Source organism: Perissodus microlepis, chromosome 4 (genome assembly GCF_051167445.1).
Source record: "Perissodus microlepis isolate ML-2025 ecotype Zambia chromosome 4, ASM5116744v1, whole genome shotgun sequence".
Lineage (NCBI taxonomy): Eukaryota > Metazoa > Chordata > Actinopteri > Cichliformes > Cichlidae > Perissodus > Perissodus microlepis.
This window is the reverse complement of record NC_140464.1, coordinates 11,906,038-11,923,888: the sequence shown is the minus strand read 5'-3', so window position 1 is coordinate 11,923,888 and position 17,851 is coordinate 11,906,038. Positions and strand designations below refer to the sequence as shown.

Sequence of the window (17,851 nt, the reverse complement as noted above, 5' to 3'; positions counted from 1 at the left end):
TTAGGGCCATTTAGTGTGACTCATGCACAGTGTTGATGTAGCACAGCAAAAATAGCTTCTGAATGTGAGCTCAGTAAACCACACAAAAGACTGTCAGACAATTAAACGATTCATTTACATAAGAAAATAATGTGAAAGCACTGATGTCAAGTAGTTTTCATCAACTGTGTTAAGCCCTTAGATTCCGTGTCTAGCATTACAAACGAATAAAAACAAAGCAATGACAAGCTGTATGGAATGCCTTTAATATATACATATTTCCACCTGTTATAATGGCACTGAAGCTACAGCAGTGGTGTTGGCAGGGATTTGTATTCCCACCACATGATTGCACCATTTCTGTGTGAAACGGCGCACTCTGAATGTCTGGCAAAAGATTTACAGAGGCTTGCAAATCCTTGATAAACAAACGGCACAAATGTCCACAGTAACAAATGATTTACTCTTCAAAAGAGGAAAAAAATGAACCTCGGGTGTGGAGAGTGATCAGAACAGCACGCCGTTCACTTGTTTTGAGAGGAATAATCTTCTTCGGAAACCAAATTGCACAATAGGTTTAAAACCTAAAGAAATGTCTTGTGAAGGTGGATATTTATAGCAGCGTGCAATAAATGTAGCAACAAAAAAATATATATTGTGAGGCTTATAATTTAGCTTCAAAACGGACAGTCTCTCAAATTGATGTTTATAGGCTTCACAAAGGTCTTATTTCTTGCAGGGCTCGTCGTAAACTGGATGGCATGACACTGGAGTCTCTGCACCTTTTATTTTGTCCATCCCCTGCCTCTCTAACATGCGTGTCAGCAAAAGCAAGCTGGCAGCAGGACGGCTCACACTGACACTGACACAAGCAGAGGGAGGTTTCGGGAAGAAAAACAACAAATGTGGGTCAGATTTGTTCAGAGAGGACTCGTATATGTATATTTAAAAAACTATGAGAAACTCAGACAACAGTGTGACCGAATGCCCTGCACTGATGATATAAGCTTGCTGTCCATTATTGAGACTGGTGCTCTTTGGATTCCTCCGCTGCTGGTGAGCATAAACTGAGTGTGTGAGCGAGTGGTTAACAAAAAGAAAACCCCAAAACAACCCCCTCCCAGAAAATCTCACGAGGGAGGGGTGCAGACTGTGGTGTCTTCTTGAAATACGTCGAACGACAAAAGTGTGACAACACGGGAAAGGACATAACAACACATCCCTTGACTTTCATTTGGCAGCAGCTTCCTTTGGCTGTCCGGGTTTTAAATTGGCAGTGTCTTGCTTTCGATCCATAAGCACACGCACTCACTCACACGGTGCAGCCATACATACTTACAAACATACATACAGTACATGATGCAGTACATAACATGCACGTACACAGATATAAATACGTAAAGGTTTTCTTTAAATGCACTTCTGTGTCCGCAGCTCTCCGCTTTGAAAATAGGAAGGTGCATAAATAAAACATTCCTATTATAGAAAAGGTCCATGCATGCCTGGCACCTCTGGGTTTGCTGAGACTGAATGTGGAGGAAATATGAGGGCTGTGTGCCATCTGGCTGTATCCCCTCATATCTCACCACTTCATAAATTATGCTTCTTCTTCGTGATTGTGTCGTTTGACTCTCGGGCAGTGTTTGGACAGTACATTAGTCTCTCTTGCTCTCTCTCTCTCTCTCTCTCTGTCTTTATTTATTTATTTATTCATTGTCCTTCACAGATGGGTGCTGTCCTGCGTATCGAACCTGTGGCTCTCTGAGAGCCCGGTGCTGCACTTCCTGCTGCTCCCTTGATTAGGTACCAAGGAGAGGGGGTCTGGCCTGATCAGGTACCTGGAGACGGGACACAGGACAGATAGACCACAGTAGTATTTGTAATTTTTAGCGCTGGTTTCACTTATAGCACTAAAAGTGTGCTGCCGTATACTCACACGACATCATGGAGCTCCAGTCTGGTGTCTGGAGGAGGGTTGATGAGGATGTATGACAGTCTGTTCCCTTGGTCTGTCATCCCGTCTGACACAGGAAGAAAAGAGGTTAGTAAGGCAGGAAATGAAGTAGGCACAGGATACGCAGCAGGCCGTGCTACATCCGCACATGCAGAATAGGCTTTATGTTACACTGAGTCACATGACAGGAATTTGGATAAAAATGGACACGAGTCCAAACAGTGTCACAGATAGTAAACATTAGGGTGAGCGACACAGATACTTTGCTTAAGGAGAAGCAGAAGTTTGAAAAAATAAAAAGGCTGGTATGATTACAGTGATGATTACAGCGTATTAATGTGTTTTTTATTCATGCAGACGGTCTAGGTGTAGCTAATTTTGATAAATAGCTAACAAAATGTTAAAAATATGTCACAGAAATATGTAAATTATGGAATTATTTGAAATAATTACGTAACAATTTGAAATGTGCAAATGCAATCGGAGTATTTTCACATTATCTGTAAAAAGGTTTGAAAATATTAGTTTAATCTAATTATTTGTAAATAAATAAGAAGATAAAAATACTATAGTAACCTGCCACTTTATTAAGTACGCTTTGCAAGTAGTCTGTTTAAGCCAGCATAAATTCAACGATCTGTTCCACGACATCCCAAACATCCTCTTTTGGATCGAGACCTGGTGACTCTGGAAGCTATTTGAGTACAGTGAACTCATTGTCAGTTTGAGATGAACCTGAGCTTTGTAACATTAAGTGTTATCCTGCTAGAAGCAGCACTCTTCTGATACACATGGTCAGCAACAATACTCAGATAGGCTGTCGTGTTTAAATGATTCTCAGTTGGTACTTAGGGACCCAGCCTGACTGAACCCCTGGTATAAGACAGGACAGATCCATGCTTTCATGTTGTTTAAACCAAATTCTGACTCTACCATCAAAATGTGGCAGTAGAAATTAAGTCTCATCAGAACAATCAACCATTTTCCAATTTTCTGTTGACTAAATTTGGATAGTCCGTGGCCTGCGTTTCCTGTTCTTAGCTGACAAGTGTGGGACCTGGTGTGGACAGCAGCCAGAGAACTGCTGTTCACTGGATATTATCTCTTTTTCTGGTGATTTTCTGTAAACCCAAGAGATGTTTGTGGAAGAAAATGCCATCAGATCAGCAGTTGCTGAAACTCAAAACACGGCCTGGCACCAACAAACATTCCACGTCCCTTCAATCGCCTTTCTTTCCCACTCCGATGCTCATTTTGAATTTCAGCACTTCCTTGGCCATGTCTACATTCCTAAAATCACTGACTTGCTGCCATGTGATTGGCTGATTAGATATTTGTGTAAACAAACAGTTGAACAGGTGCACCTAAAAAAACTAACCACTGAGTGCAGTTTAAAGTAAGGCAAACGCTTACATAATCCAAAAATACTGAATTTAAAAAAACCTGAATGTTTGATCCCTTTGTGAAGGAGATCCAGTGGCCATGTTTCTCCACTATGAAAGCTTACAGGTGTGCAGTGTACCTCCGTTTCTCAGTCTGATCCATCCCTCACTTGTCACACCGCAAAGACAGTGATGGAAAAATTTCTCAGACTGAGGCTTGTTACAGAAGCTGTGTCCACCTTTTACATACAGCCTCTGGTCCTTTCAGTATAGTTACAGATTTGGGGAATCGCTGCCAAGATGCATTAAAGCTGTTTTAGTAGCACACGGTGACCTGACACCTACTTGTCTCCCGTCTCTGTGCGCTACATCCACCACTCAAAAGCAGGAACAGTTAGATTCCTACACAAATTGCTGCAGACTTACTGAATCCACTTGGAGAAAGGCCCAAATGTTTCATCCTCGTCCGCACCAGCGCGTTGAGTTCCTGCCTCTCTGAGCGCCTGAAAAGAGTCAGTCTCTGTTGGCTGATCCTCTCTGCCGCACTGCCGGGTCCCCCTTTGGACCCGCTGGAACTCCGACCCCCCTTCCTGCTCAACCGCCGTGCCCACTGCATGCTCTTCCTCCTCAGCAGCGGGTGGTCTGAAGAGTGCGAAGAGGTGGAAATGGGCTCCGAGGATGTCGAGTTCCGGTGGACGCTGGTCCGGGATAACAGGGGCTCCCTGGGTTCTCTGGTGTCCTCGTAGTCCTCAACTGTGATAGATACCTGGGACTGAGACCCACACACAAGCAAAAGCTTACACTTCCTCATATGTGAAACCTGTTATCACGCTGGTCTCATTAAATCAGTTCTGTGGCAGTTCTGTTTTCTGATTTCTCAAAGCAAAGCGGGATTAACACTTTATCTTATTAGAAACAAATGATGAATAAAAGATAGATTCTTTGAATGTAATCACAAGTGTTTTTTGGCAAAGCTCTCAGTTCCCAAAGCGCCATGTTTAATATGCAGATTTCATTCAACTATGTCTGTTTCACTTCGCGGAAACACATCAAAACTAAGCTCTAACTGTCTTCACAGCTATCAGTGTCTTCATAACATGAACAAACAGGATTAGCATCAAGACAGATTCTTCTATTTAAACTAATCCAAAGGGAAAATTTCCTGACTGATTTTTTTATTATAGCGAGGAAACTCTTTAAAAGCAGAAAGTGTGTTCATTGCATGCAATTTAATAACCTTTAGATTAAAGTAACTGCAGTGACAGTCAGCAATTTCTTAGCCATAAAACACCAAAACAAGAGGAGCCGCTGACCTCAGAGACCGGAAGCTTGTGGGCCTCCGTTCGGTAGATCCCTATGGGAATGTCTCCAGTGGACGAGCATAGCTTCTGGTAGAGCCTGCCATAGTTGCGGATCCACAGGTCGTCTTCTGTGATTTTCATCTAGATGACAAACAACACAATAATCAGCATCATAAGCAGTTACAGTCCAAACACAGTTTGAGCTCCTTGTGTCGCTACTTACGGCACAGAGGAAACCTGATCCCGGCATGGAGTCTAAACCAAGCAGCAGCCTGGTGATGGAGATCATGTAGTCCTTCACAAATGACTGGCAGGACATTCAAACAAAAAGTCAGTAGATATAGATCACACTCGGCACACTCAGGAGAAGGATCTTTGTTATTCAGTAAGAGTTTGTCTGAGAAACCTGGTAGAGGAGAGTGTCCAGCATGCTAACGCTAAACACCTTCCCAGCAGCGAAGGGCAGGCGGAACATAAAGACCAGGTTAGACCCCTTCTCCCTTTCCTTCTGGAGAACAGACACACAGACACACAGCATTTTTTGGATTACATAAGTCCCAAAGGCAATAAAACAATAGACTGTAATCACCACAATCTTTTTAAAATCGAACTTCTTTAAGCTGTTATGAAATCAAGCTTCCTTGACTTGAAGTTAGCGCTGACAAAGTGACATTCACTCTCATGGCCATATTAGACTTTCCTCTGCATCTGATTAGCATCTAATGTTGGATTAAACTCCCACCATGCATAGCAAAATCAAAACAAACCAAAAAAAAAGAGGTTGGAAATCCACTAAAGGCCTTTTTCCAACTGTGAGCCGATGGCGTTCATGAGAAATGTAAATTTATCTCATCACACTGTTGTTTCTGTATTGAAATTCATTTTAAGACTTCAAGCAGTGAGTAATTTACTGCTCTGTTGATTGATGTTATTGATGCCCAAGGGGGATTCATTAGCTTTCACGCAGAGAACAACATTATCAACAACAACAGATATTAAAAAAAGCAAGATGTAATGGGTGAAAGGAACAAAAACCACAAGCTTACGATCAATCACACGTTTTACTCTGGGATCATTAGAGGAGCTGTGGCAAAAGAGCTCTACAAATCAATTTATTTTGAAAGGCACTTATGGCACACTAAAGATTGGCTTTCACGCTGCCAATTTTTTCCCTTATGCTGTTTTTTCCCCATTATAAGGTCTGTATTGAAGGAAATGACAGTAAAAGAAAATATGGAGTTTTACCTTTTCCAGTTTGGACAGAGCTAAAGAGTAGTGGTCTTTGACTTTAAACTGCATGAAGCGCATGTTGGCCGGGTGCGTGAGCTCTGTGATGATGCTCAAACCTGGGAACAGCCTGACAGGGGGGGAAACGAGAAGGACACACAGAGAGAGATATTAAAATTTGAAGCTAGTGTGTGAGATTGAAGAACAAGTTTGGGCAAAGCAGACCTGAACAGTGTTTGGACGTTGACGATGGTCTTTGCATCAGCCATATAGTCCTCCTCAGCAATCATGGAACTCTCCTTGTCAACCACCACCATGGTGTCGGCAAAAGTGATCCCACATCGCAGCAGACTGTCCAGACTGTGGGAAGAGAAGGAACGACGATTAAAAAGCTAAAAATAAGAATAAAGAAATAAAGAAACAAGGAGATTTGGGTTGTCTTACTTGTCGATAGAGCCCACTGTGTAGAACACCATGGGGAACCAGCAGATTGCTTCCAGGAAGTCTGCTTCGGGTCTAAACCAATCAAAACACAAATAGACTTGAGAGTCCCACCAGTAGAGATTTATACACACAATGATAAAGAGCTAACGTTCCCACAGTGACAGACCCCTCCTCAGTCTTGAAAAATAAGGCACAACCAAACAGCCTGCAGATAAAGCTGAAAATAACAGCACTACACGGGAGTGACTCAGCTTTTTATTGCCTTTTTATTGGATTCCACTCTCATTTGGCCAACTGCGCTTGTGTACCAGCCACAAAACACGACACAGGATTGTGGAGAGCATTGTCCTGAAAGCATTCAGCGTTCCACAAATCATGTTCGCCGTGACCAGTTTTTCTCCTCCACTTGCTATTTACAGAGGGACTCATTCTGCCATCCTCTGCAACCTGTATATGAGACGCAGCTCACCACCGTGCTGACTTTGAAGCCTGAGTTTCCAATAACAAGAAATAATAGAGATGTTGCGCTCACATGCTCTCCAGCAGGAGCACAATAGGGTTGAGCTCCTTCCTCGGTCGGTAGTAGGCCCGCAGCGGCACAATGAAGTTGTACAGACCATTGCCCGCACTCTCCGCAGAGACAATAATCAGCTTGTTTTTGAAGCCGTAGGAGCGGGCATCCTCGAAAGGGATGTGGTGACAAGCCTAGAAAAGAGCAGTGATGGAGGATGATGGCTATGTCAGCGTAGAAAATAGAGAGAGCAAGCCATTTAAATTTCATACCTTGTCCAAGCGCAGGCAGCAGAAAGGCATCTTTTCTTGCAGGAGGTGGCACAGTGCAGGCGAGCTGCCGATGTATGGCGAGTTAAGCGGGTATCCCTTCACCCACCTGCAGCACAAGCCCACATTTACCTCTGAACTTACCCACTTCCACATGTTCCCACATTAAATCACTCTACTCACTCGCAGTGTTGACCCCACCAGTGGGCGCTCTCATCTTTGTCACTGTCCTCCTTGCCTTCTTCTCCTCCTTCGTCCTCGGACTGGTCTCCCAGAAGGTCAAAGGTGGGGTTGTTGACGCCGTCGACAAGCTCCAGGACAGGGGCGATGCTGTGTCGCCTCTCCTCTGTGGAGTCTCCCATGGCGGGAAGAGCCAAGGTGTTGGCACCCCCGGTCTCTGTTCTGGAGCTGCTTCTGCTTCCTCTCCCACTGCCATGTCCTGTGCTTCCTGCGTCCTGGCCTTCTGGACTACTGTCACTGGAGTCCTGCAGGTCGATGGCAACTGTGCCTAAAACACACACACAGAGGATCTAAGCATGGATTCAGGTGTAGATCAGCAGTTTTTCTCATTGTCCACTAGGTGGTGTGTTTGTAAAACCACAGTTTTCTGGCATTATTGCTCTTGTCAAGTGTGATTTACTCCATCATAAAATAGATGGTAATTCCCCTCCAAATGCTATGAATGTTTGTTTTAATCTCCTGGATAGATTTCAAATTTGACAGTGCATAATTCTGGCAGCTGTGACTGAGCTGCTCTCTAAGAGAGTTTAATAACAGGTTTGCGTTTTTGACCAACACAGAAACTGCAAGCAGAAGGTCAGTGTGTAAATGTTACGCAGTCTTTGTGTGGCGCCCATCTGACTGACCCATGCTGGCGATGATACTGTGGACTGGCAGGCGGGTGAGTCCATGGTAGATGCTTTGGTGCACTCCCCTGGCATTTCCTCCTGTGCCACCCCACGATGGCTCCCTTTGTCCCCTGACAAATGCTGAGTTCTCCTCTTTGGAGATATTGATGTAAAAGCAAGTGTCAGAGGCTCCCATGATGTGGCACGGACCAGGGTTTAACAGGATGTTGGTTGTGTCCAGCCTGCGTACTCCGATTAAGCACACCCCATACCTGCAGCCACACAGACAAGATCAGCTCTGAATTGTGCAACGTCATGTGCTTTAAAAGCTTTTGCAGATCATTGCTTACTTTTTGTGAGCGTGAAAGGAGGCAAAAGTGAAACTCTTCCCCTGGTATTCCCCAAAGAATTTGCTCTCTTCCAGACGGATGTGATGCACCTCATTGGCCGAGCACCGTCGGTAGGTGCGGTGCCATTGGTCCGCCGAGCATGCACCGCCCTCCCTGCGAGGAAAAATTTGGCCATGTGGGGAAAGACTGACCTTTAAAACATGTTACACAAAACATCCAGCTCTTCCATCAAGGCTGAGGAGGTAACATCTTATATCTCAGTCAGAGCCGCTGATCAAGAGCACAGCGATGCACGCATGGACACCCAGGCTGTCTGAACAATAGGTCCCAGATGAACACATTCGCACAGTTAGGAGGACAGCAGTTTACACAGGGGGATACGGCTTAAGACGCGGAGGCTAAAGAGGTGATAACAGGAAGCAGGGGTGTGGGGGCAGTGTGAATGTGGGAGGCTTGCAACAAAGACCGTATTACATAAAAAAGTGTTATAGCAAATTTACAGTTTACAGGAACTAAGTGCAAGGCAGGGGAGGAGGAGGACAAATCCTCGTCATGTCGCATTGTCGCAGCCAATAAACCAAATGGCATCACGTCCAGATATAGAAGCAAACTTATGAAACGCCCTGCTTTCGCATGTCGAACCATTTTGCTGAACTGTTAAATGTTTTCTGCCTTTTTGCAATTGAAAAATATGTTTATTGCACTCACTTGTGTGAGCAACATTTGAATAAGCTTTAAATAAGAAGCTGCTGGTGTAATGTGTTAGCTATTTATCTGACATTTTACATTTAATTCATTAGTTCGTGTTTTTGTTTTGAAAGAAATGCTAAAAATATATAGCCTAGCCACAAATCTGCACATATTTAACGGTGTTACAGCTAATTGAGATATTTGAACACATCTGTGAAAATTCGCAATTAAAAAAATATTTGTACCCCACTCAAGTGTAGCGTTTCCCCTTGAGATGACCGATATAATTGTGGTAATTTTGCCTCTGCACACCACCATGATGGATTCATAATGAAACAATCAAGATGTGATTGAAGTCCAGATTTTTAGCTTTAATTCAAAGGGCTTTTGCAAAACAAAATGCAATACTGTTCAGTATTTACAGCCATTTTTATACACCTTCATACAATTTCAGATGCTCAAAATTAATTAATTGGACAACTGCAAGCTTTTCAGGTATTTTGCATTAAAACTGAAGGCAAAAAGACCTACAAACAAGCAGCAACTGAAGGTGGCTGCAGTAAAGGTCTAGCAGAGCATCTCAAAGGCTGAAAGACTCCCAGCAGTCTTTGACTGCAAAGGTTTTTCACCCAAACATTAAAAAAGCCTTATATCTAAAATATGTCATTTTGTCCAATTAATTTTGAGCCTTGGAAAAATGGAAAATTCATAAAAAAAACAAAAACAATCCAAATGTTTGTAAAATGTCTTGAATTAAAGCTGACAGCTTGTACGGAGGCAAAACTATGAAAAACTTAAGAGCAAAAACATTCCACTTCATGCGTAACCATGTAAACAAACACCTCACGTTTCCCTTGCAAACAATGGAAGTTAGCGCTATGTGCAGCACAGCATGAAAACTGTGGAAGTTGACAGAGAATTTGGGATAACCTTGAGCACAAACGTGGGAAAAGAAAAATCTACCTGTTGAGGGCTTGAAAGGCTCCTACACGTTGCTTGAAGGCCTCTTGGTGCGCCGTTCTTGAAAAATAAAGATGAGTGACAGTGAAGAGACACGACGCAGCCGAGTTTGACTGCTTACTGCATTTTTGAATTTCGAGACTGCAACAGCGTACTGTGGACAGTTAAATCGAAAGAACGATAGGAAGAGAGAAAACAAGTGAACTCACTGTCCTCTAGAGGAGTGGATCAATAGAGTGATGAGAGTTGAGGTACCAGGGCACACACAGTTTAAAGCCAGCATGGCATACTTAAACTCTTCTTCACATACCACATGGTCTGTAAACACAAAAAAGAGAACAGGGACAAAGGATGCATCTGCAAATCGCATTGTTATTTTTAAAAGTTGATCTTCTTCTTTTTCCTGCTCCATCTGACCCTATCCCTGTCTTCTGTCATCTCCTTTGTGGTCTTCCTCTTTTCCTCCAGCTTGGCAGCTTCACATTCATCATCATCTATTCAGTATGTCATCTATCCCTCCTCTGCACATGCCCAAACCATCTTCTCCTCCATCTTCTACCAGCACCCTACATGTAACATAGCAGCAAAACACTCAGTGACGCCTCGTGCCTGGTGAACAAGGGTATTATCTGCTTGGAAGATAAAAGTGATTGCTCACAACAGCTTCTTTTATTGATTTGCAATGACCCTTACCTCCAAATGTGGACCACAACAGCACAAACTCTCACTTCAGGAGTCAAAGGTTGAACTTTTTCCTTTAATTGGTCAAATGTCTATAAATCGATGGATCCGGGTCAAAGATTAATAATCAGACCAACGTATTAAATAGGAAAATTTTCATTTGAATTATGCAGTTTTTCTTAATTAACCTTTTCCCACCACATGTGCACACAGTCCAAACCCAGAGCTTGGAAAATATGTTTTGTTTACCCAACTAACACTTCAAAACTCAACGATATTCATCAGACAATTACATGAAACACAAACAACACATTTAGGCATTTAAGGAGCTGCAAGCAGCAACTTTGCGGCATTTTTTCTTTGCATGCAACACATTCATTCAAATTATTATTAATTTTCTGCTAACCAGAAATAGTTTAGTTTAATGTTCATTTAATTATCTGCTCAAAACACTAAAAAAGAACATTTAAATAAATATGGAAGCTACTCAGGAGTTTCACTGCTAAATAAATATTCCCAAAGAAAACTGTTGGTCTTATTTACTTTACCTCTCCTTTAAACACGCGAAATCTAGCGTGCGTTTTACATATTAGACTGTTATTGTGGCTCTATCCTTAACATTAAAGGACACGAGCGCACAATCAAATGTCACTATCTCACATTGGAATATGTCTAAATGTCACCTGACGTTTGTCACCGTCCCCGTTGACTCAGATGGGATCAATTTTATGTCGCTGCTCGGTTTTCTTATGTTTGTTTTGGGGGTTTTTTGGGTGGGGGTGAGACCTGGCAACAGGCCGGTGATTCAGTGTCAACCCCACTGAGCCACCTTCCACTCACGTCATTGAGCACTTAACGTAGTGCTCCCTGGGTGCCAAGCGAGCCAAACAGAGCAAACGCAGATGACGGTGCCTCGTTTACCTGTTGCTGCTCAACATCCTCTTTGAAAGAAAAACCAACAGAGCGATTAATGTTTTTTGTAAGCCAATCAGAGCATCCATTTCTCCTGCTGTGTAATTCTTGATTGCATTATCGACAGTGATGAGCACACGGGCATGTTAAGGTCTGAAAGTACAATTTGTGCACTGTATCATTGAATAACCGGTGAGAAATGTCAGATCCCGACTCAACTCAGCCGCTACTGTGAGAAACAGGAGGCCAGCTATGATGTAAACGCAGCTTGTGATAAAGTAGCAGACTTTGTGTTTGTATGTGTGTGCCAGAGGCTGAGCAGGTGAGAGACGTAACAATTAAAACTGCTGATTGTGAATATTCTGCTAGAGACGTAGTGTTCTTTCGGCTCAACACATCATGATGCAGCTCACAAACAAACACACTGTAGCATCTTGCTATTCTGCCTGTGAAGTCCTTTCAAAGCAGAAGGTTTTATAGAGCAACAAGCATCTGAAGCCTCCTGAGCACAAAGACAAAAACACTGATGTTGTTTCTACAGAGGAACAGTATTCATTATTGTTAGACATGCATTCCTCCCTCTTTCTCTCTCTGAGTCTCTCACACACACATTTCCCCAGCTCCCAGTGCACGGACGTGGTTGCCATGCATCAAACTGAATCTTATTTTTCCAATATTTAATTTCGAGTGTCCTTCTCGCACCTTTCCTCAACACCGCCCCTTCGCTTCCAGTTTTCTACCCTCAAGCACGGCCCTCCTTCCTGCCCTCTCTCCTTCAGGTGCCTAGACCCAGACCAGGAGTGAAACCAATTACTGACACTAGAACACCGCACATGCACAAACACACATAAGGACACACTTTTTGCTTCCTGTCATGCTGACTTTGAAGGTCTTGGTTTTCTATTACAGAGAGGCATTAAAGGTGTAATCCTGTTTGTGCAAATGTGCATATCTGTATGTAAATGTGGCTATTGGCTCTCCCTGCAAGAGTGCAATTACAACCTGACCACAGGTCGGCCGGCGAAGCTAATTAAATCAGTCGGCCTTTATTGCTTGTACAAGTCAGCTGCTATCAACACCAACGGCTACAATAAGTTGTGCTCATCAGGGAAACTGGTTATTGTCATTAAAAACAAAAACCTGGACAGTCTGGATCCAATTTTTTTTTATTATTATTCAGATACCTCAGGGGTTTCCTGGCCTGCTCCAGCATCATACCCACAGATCTATAATGAACCTTGAGCTGTTTTTAATTCACTTTTGCAAATCAAATTAAATCTTGTATCTCTTGCTCATTAATGCCTCCCACACTATTGCTTAGTGAGTCTATTCTAAGTAGTGTCAAAACAGAGCATCTGTACAGTAATGCGCATGTGACAGCATGCTATTTGCTCTCTGAGTCTACCTACCAGGCCTTGAGGATTCGAGGACGTTAAACTCGATTTATTTTGAAGAGCTGTACCTTGTATACGGCTAAAGTCCTACTCAGAACTCAGGAATTTTGTATTCAGCACTAAATATTTGATACAATACTCACATCACCCAGTGCTAAATCAATACTTTGAAATGATTAAGGAGGATTTTTCAAACTGGATTTATGTGAAATAACACTTCAAAGCAAGTCATAGATTTTACAGCAGCTAAACTCTCAGCACGGGAACGGGAGATTCACACTGCTTAGCTCATGAATTTATCTTTTTGCTTATAAAAAAGGCCAACAAAGGTCTGACTGTGCCAGTGTGGAGTTGAACCTGCGCTGCAGGAGGATTGCCTGTGGTAAGAGCTCTTCTGCCAGGTTAGCGTAACAGCAGACCTCATCAAATGAAGGGGATTTTCTTTGCCAAGGTAGCAAAGTAAAACATTAATCATTGATAGAGACAGCTGGGATGAGGGCGGTAAGCTAGAATTGAGTCTGACTTTCTCCAGGGCTGTAGGCAGCGAGATGTGTGAGATAGGAAAGGGTGAGATAGCGACCGAGTGAGATAGAGACAGTGAGAGAGAGAATGAGAGAGAGTGTTTGGGTCCTCTTCTTTCACTCACAGATGATTGACTGGCGTCTTCTGTTGAGCCGGAGAAGATGGGAAGCTCTCCAAAAGGCAATGTAAAAACTCACAGAAACCCTCAGAAGGCTTAAAGCCAAGCTGTGCCAATCTGTCCGGCACTTCTTTAGAGCAGGAAAGCACAGAGAGCTCTGCTGCTGCAGCAGCCCACTGATAGAAAAAGGATCCAGATTTAGCACGACAGTTGTTGACGCACACTCGAAAATTGTGGTGAAATTTCCAAAATGAGCATAATGTTCTCTGCGGAAGCAAAGTAAAAATGCTTACCTAATCGCCTGTCTTTTTAGACAGCTATGCATCATCACCGGTGACAAAGCAATTCCAGTCACATTATTGGGCAAAATCAACTGTCAAATTGGACCAGGAGAACACACAGACAGATGATGAATATAAAAAAAACCTGAACACTTGAACCCCACAGCGAGGGGGCGTGAGGTGGTGGTGAGCGGAATGACAGTGCCACCATCCACAGAGCGTGAGCGGTCTCTGAATAGCTACCATATGCTATGACCTCGGGGTGACGGTGGCTCAGGAAGTAAAGCAGGTCATGTACTAATTGGAAGGCCGGTGGTTTAATCCCTAACTGCTCCCAGTCTGCAAGCCAAAGTAAAAAAAACAGTGCTTGTGTGACTGAGACGTGTTGTATAAAGTGCTTTGAGTACCCAATTAGAGTGAGAAAAGCTCTTTATCAGAAGCAGTCCATTTGCCTTTACCAGACATCAACCCGTGGGAGATGTTTTAGACGTCCACTAAATGAGGGAATACCATTTTGGAAGAATGCTCTTTCATCCATTAGAGCTCTAGAGAGAGACTTGTAGAGTCAATGCCATCAGGTACCATTTCATTATTTCCTGCATCCTGGTGTGATCAAATAATAGTAGCTGCATTCAAATGACTCATTCAGTGGCATCACCAATAATTTGATTTCACACTCACTGCCCACCTGCAAATTTGACATGGAACTTGTTCTCAGGCTTGAGAATCTGGACGTAAAGGGGGCAGTTTGGAGCGAAGTCTTTCACCGCCCATGCTCGAAGGATGGTCTGGTGATCCTGAGAAAATTAGAAACAGAGAGTAGTGAGATAAATGGAGTGGCAGAGAGAGAGAGCGTGAGAGTGCAACAGAGGGAGAAAAAGAGAAAGAAACCCATCATTAGCTCGGCTATAATAATCCCCTTAAAGCACTGATTGCATGCAGCAACTGAATGGTCCGTGCAACATCTCAGAGTAATAAAATACTGACATTTTATGACAGGCTGTGGCAAGAGCATGGAGAGAGTGAGCTCAAGAAGACTAGCCCTGAGAGAAATTTTGAAAAGTCAGTGAAAGGAAAAACAGGAGTTTAAAGCTGCGCGAGGCTGCACTCTGACACAGCGGCGCTCTGAGCTAAAAGGTTATCTTGCTAGAATTTACTAACAAGGAAAAAACTCAAAGTAGCCGTGGCTGATAGGCACGTCAGTTTGCGGGTACTAACTACAAACCAAAGAAATGGCTAAACTGAAATTTCAACTTCACGGATCAGTTGGGTGAAAAATAAGGGCATCGTCGCTGCATGTTAATGGAAGAATAACTTCCGTGTCAAATCTCGTGGCTCTCCAGTAAAAACTTGTTGATGTTTTTTACGGAAATGTAAAAATGTCAGCCTCGTGATGAATGAAAAGGTGTGCTAACAATTAGCGGACCTTGAAAAGTCCAAATGAGAGAGTCATGCTCGATTGCCTGAACGCTGATATTTTAAAAATGAGATAGTGATATTATTCGAGTAATACACCAGCTTACAAGATATGAATATTAAAGAGTTGCTCTGTAATGTCAAGCACGTTTTTCTCTTATTCCCAGTTTTAGTTGTTTTGCACTGCAATTAATATGTTAGGGGAAATAATCGAGCTAGAAATGAATGCCAAGTCATAAAAAGCTGCTACCAAAGAAAACTGCTATTTTGCTAAGTCTGGTTATACTGATGTTTTGCAGTGTGAGGAGTTGTGGCAATACAGGAAAGTGGGGAGGCACGTACAGCAGCAATGCGGTCCACTTCAAACCGGTTACTGAGGATAAAGCAGGCCTCAGCATCGTCCATCCTGGAGGGAGTTAGTACAGCATGTAGCATTGGGAGTGCCGGAGAGAGAGAGGGGGAGAGAGAGAGAATTGGGGAAGCCATGAAACACAGGAAGGAGGGTGTTGTCATGTTATTGAGCGAGAGGATAAAAGAGGAAAAAAGTGGGACAATAGAACAACAAATGTACCAATGTGTCTTTCAAGCCCACGCCATTTAAAGATGAGATAGCAGGAGGCGAGGAGACGGGGAGATTAAACAAACAGGCTTGTGCTCCTTTTTCTTTTCTTTCTCTGTGAAGCTAGCCTAGGGTGCTGCGTCTGTATTATCAAAAGCCAGGGGCCAAACAATATGCAATATGACTCAAACCGCAATCACAGCTGTTACTTAAAGACTTGAAGGTGCTACAGGTATTAATTGCGAGTTCGAGCTTGCAGACGTCAGGGCCTTTCATTTCGAGGTGTCTAAATTTGGGTCTGTAGTGGATTTCTGTTTTTCGAGGCTGGACTGATGTGATGATAATAATACTTTACTTCTGACTCAGCGACTCACTTGGCCCTCATCAGGTCTTGGTCTTTGAGGGCAGATCCTTGCAGATAGATGACTCTCTGGGCCCACAGGGGGACATGAAGGATCCTCCTAACTTGGACATCCATCTCCGCGGGGCAAAGGATCACCACATAGTAGTCCTACACACACAAACACATGGGAACGGGTGTTAACCTACATTATAACCTATATTTAGGTAACACTAACTGAGGAAATGCTGTCAAGCTTGCCATTGAATTGGAATTTAATTAGTTATAAATGTTTTAATGAATGAAATCCAAATTTCCAAGTACACAAAAAAATGAAAATACATCAAATTAATTAGATCACAGCTACACTAAACACTGCATAATATATATACTGTTACATTATTGGATCCTCTTATCTTTGTCATTGTGGAGTATTGTGTGTAAATTTGTATGGTCACCTCAGAGTGGCATGAGGAGGTGAGGTGAGCGAGAAGCACTGCTTCCAGGGCAGAAAAAGCCATTAAGAATAAAGTGGACAGGTGCAAAAACTGCTTATCTCAAACAACAGAAGTGTGAATAATGCAAAGCCACCCTGGTAGAGTCCTAGATTTAGCCCCCAAACTATAGATGATATTTAGATAGATATTTTATTCCCTTTAAACCCCACCTGTGGAGCAGACCAATCAAAATAACCCCCAAAGAAACAAATAAATATGCACACATTCATTCAAATGAATAAGATAGCGGTTTAATTTTTCCTACTGAAAAGTTCATTGTCTGCCTTAAACTCAGTCGACCTGGCACCTGGAGAGGATCATTACAGACAACAAATGTGCACACACAAGAGCCCCCAACCTCCCCCTTGTCCTACTTAAAACCATTTGGAGAGACCTGTAGCCGGGGGTGAGCGAAGAACTCATTGAGGAAGTCCATGAGGAGGTCGATCTTGAGACAGCTGACACACAGAACCACGTGTTTCTCCGTCTGTGCCCTGTAGCGGCTGTAGTTTCCTCCAGACTTCTGTCGTTCCATCCACAGAAAGGCCAGCTGCTCAAACTGCATTGAGAAAAACGTCCATCACATTCAACAGATGGAAACTGGATTAAGTTAGCCTGGATACAGGGAGGAGCCAGGTGGTATATGAAAAGAAAACAATGCCTTGTACTATATAGTGTTTCCATGTGATTAGGGAGAGTGTTTGAGGGGAATTAAGATAAGTGGAAGTTAGTTCAGCATAGCGAATGAATGGAACATGATAGCGGATATTAGCATGGGAAGGCAGGGCATGGAAATAACAGTAGGCTTAAAGAGAGCTCCACAGAGAGACTTTTTTGTTGTTTTTTTTGTCTGAGCTCTGGAAAGTTGTGCGAATAAATGGGTAGTTTGAGGTTTTAACAGATATAAGAGTGATCTACTTTCTTGCAGATTTCCACAGCAAAATAACAAGCTATTTTACACCTGACACTTCATTCAGTCTGAGGGGAGAAAAGGAGCATTTATTATCCTGTTTGTTCCCCCGGTGATTCCAGCAGGTCCAGAAAGAACTATCATGATGCAATTTTGTCTCACTCCATGTAAGCAGTTCTCCACAAAATCATGGTTGATACTGTTGTTGGTCTGAACACACATATTTTCATGATTTTTAAGTTTATTAGCCACAGTCACAACGAATCTCCAATGTTTCTGGCCATACACCTACATCTATCCGAATTC

At 43.0% G+C, this 17,851-nt stretch overlaps 1 protein-coding gene across 2 annotated transcripts in view; it reads right to left on the bottom strand.

Annotated features, from left to right (window-relative positions):
- Positions 1-229: 229 nt before the first annotated feature.
- The window catches only part of kcnt2b (potassium sodium-activated channel subfamily T member 2b), a 42,179-nt gene continuing 24,557 nt past the window's right edge, over positions 230-17,851 (bottom strand). Inside the window, exons 11-30 of one of the 2 annotated variants that reach the window (XM_084925730.1) lie at positions 17,030-17,194; positions 16,173-16,309; positions 15,582-15,645; positions 14,512-14,620; positions 10,125-10,233; positions 9,919-9,975; positions 8,266-8,418; positions 7,934-8,187; positions 7,251-7,575; positions 7,071-7,176; positions 6,820-6,992; positions 6,288-6,359; positions 6,069-6,203; positions 5,862-5,973; positions 5,023-5,121; positions 4,840-4,923; positions 4,629-4,757; positions 3,742-4,087; positions 1,916-2,000; positions 230-1,817 (exon numbers count right to left, since the gene is read on the bottom strand). In XM_084925730.1, coding sequence (XP_084781856.1) covers positions 1,700-1,817; positions 1,916-2,000; positions 3,742-4,087; positions 4,629-4,757; positions 4,840-4,923; positions 5,023-5,121; positions 5,862-5,973; positions 6,069-6,203; positions 6,288-6,359; positions 6,820-6,992; positions 7,071-7,176; positions 7,251-7,575; positions 7,934-8,187; positions 8,266-8,418; positions 9,919-9,975; positions 10,125-10,233; positions 14,512-14,620; positions 15,582-15,645; positions 16,173-16,309; positions 17,030-17,194 — 2,832 coding nt within the window. In that variant the 3' untranslated portion in view covers positions 230-1,699. Of the gene's footprint in view, positions 1,818-1,915; positions 2,001-3,741; positions 4,088-4,628; positions 4,758-4,839; positions 4,924-5,022; positions 5,125-5,861; positions 5,974-6,068; positions 6,204-6,287; positions 6,360-6,819; positions 6,993-7,070; positions 7,177-7,250; positions 7,576-7,933; positions 8,188-8,265; positions 8,419-9,918; positions 9,976-10,124; positions 10,234-14,511; positions 14,621-15,581; positions 15,646-16,172; positions 16,310-17,029; positions 17,195-17,851 lie in introns of both variants that reach the window. The other variant, XM_084925729.1, reaches the window with a different exon arrangement.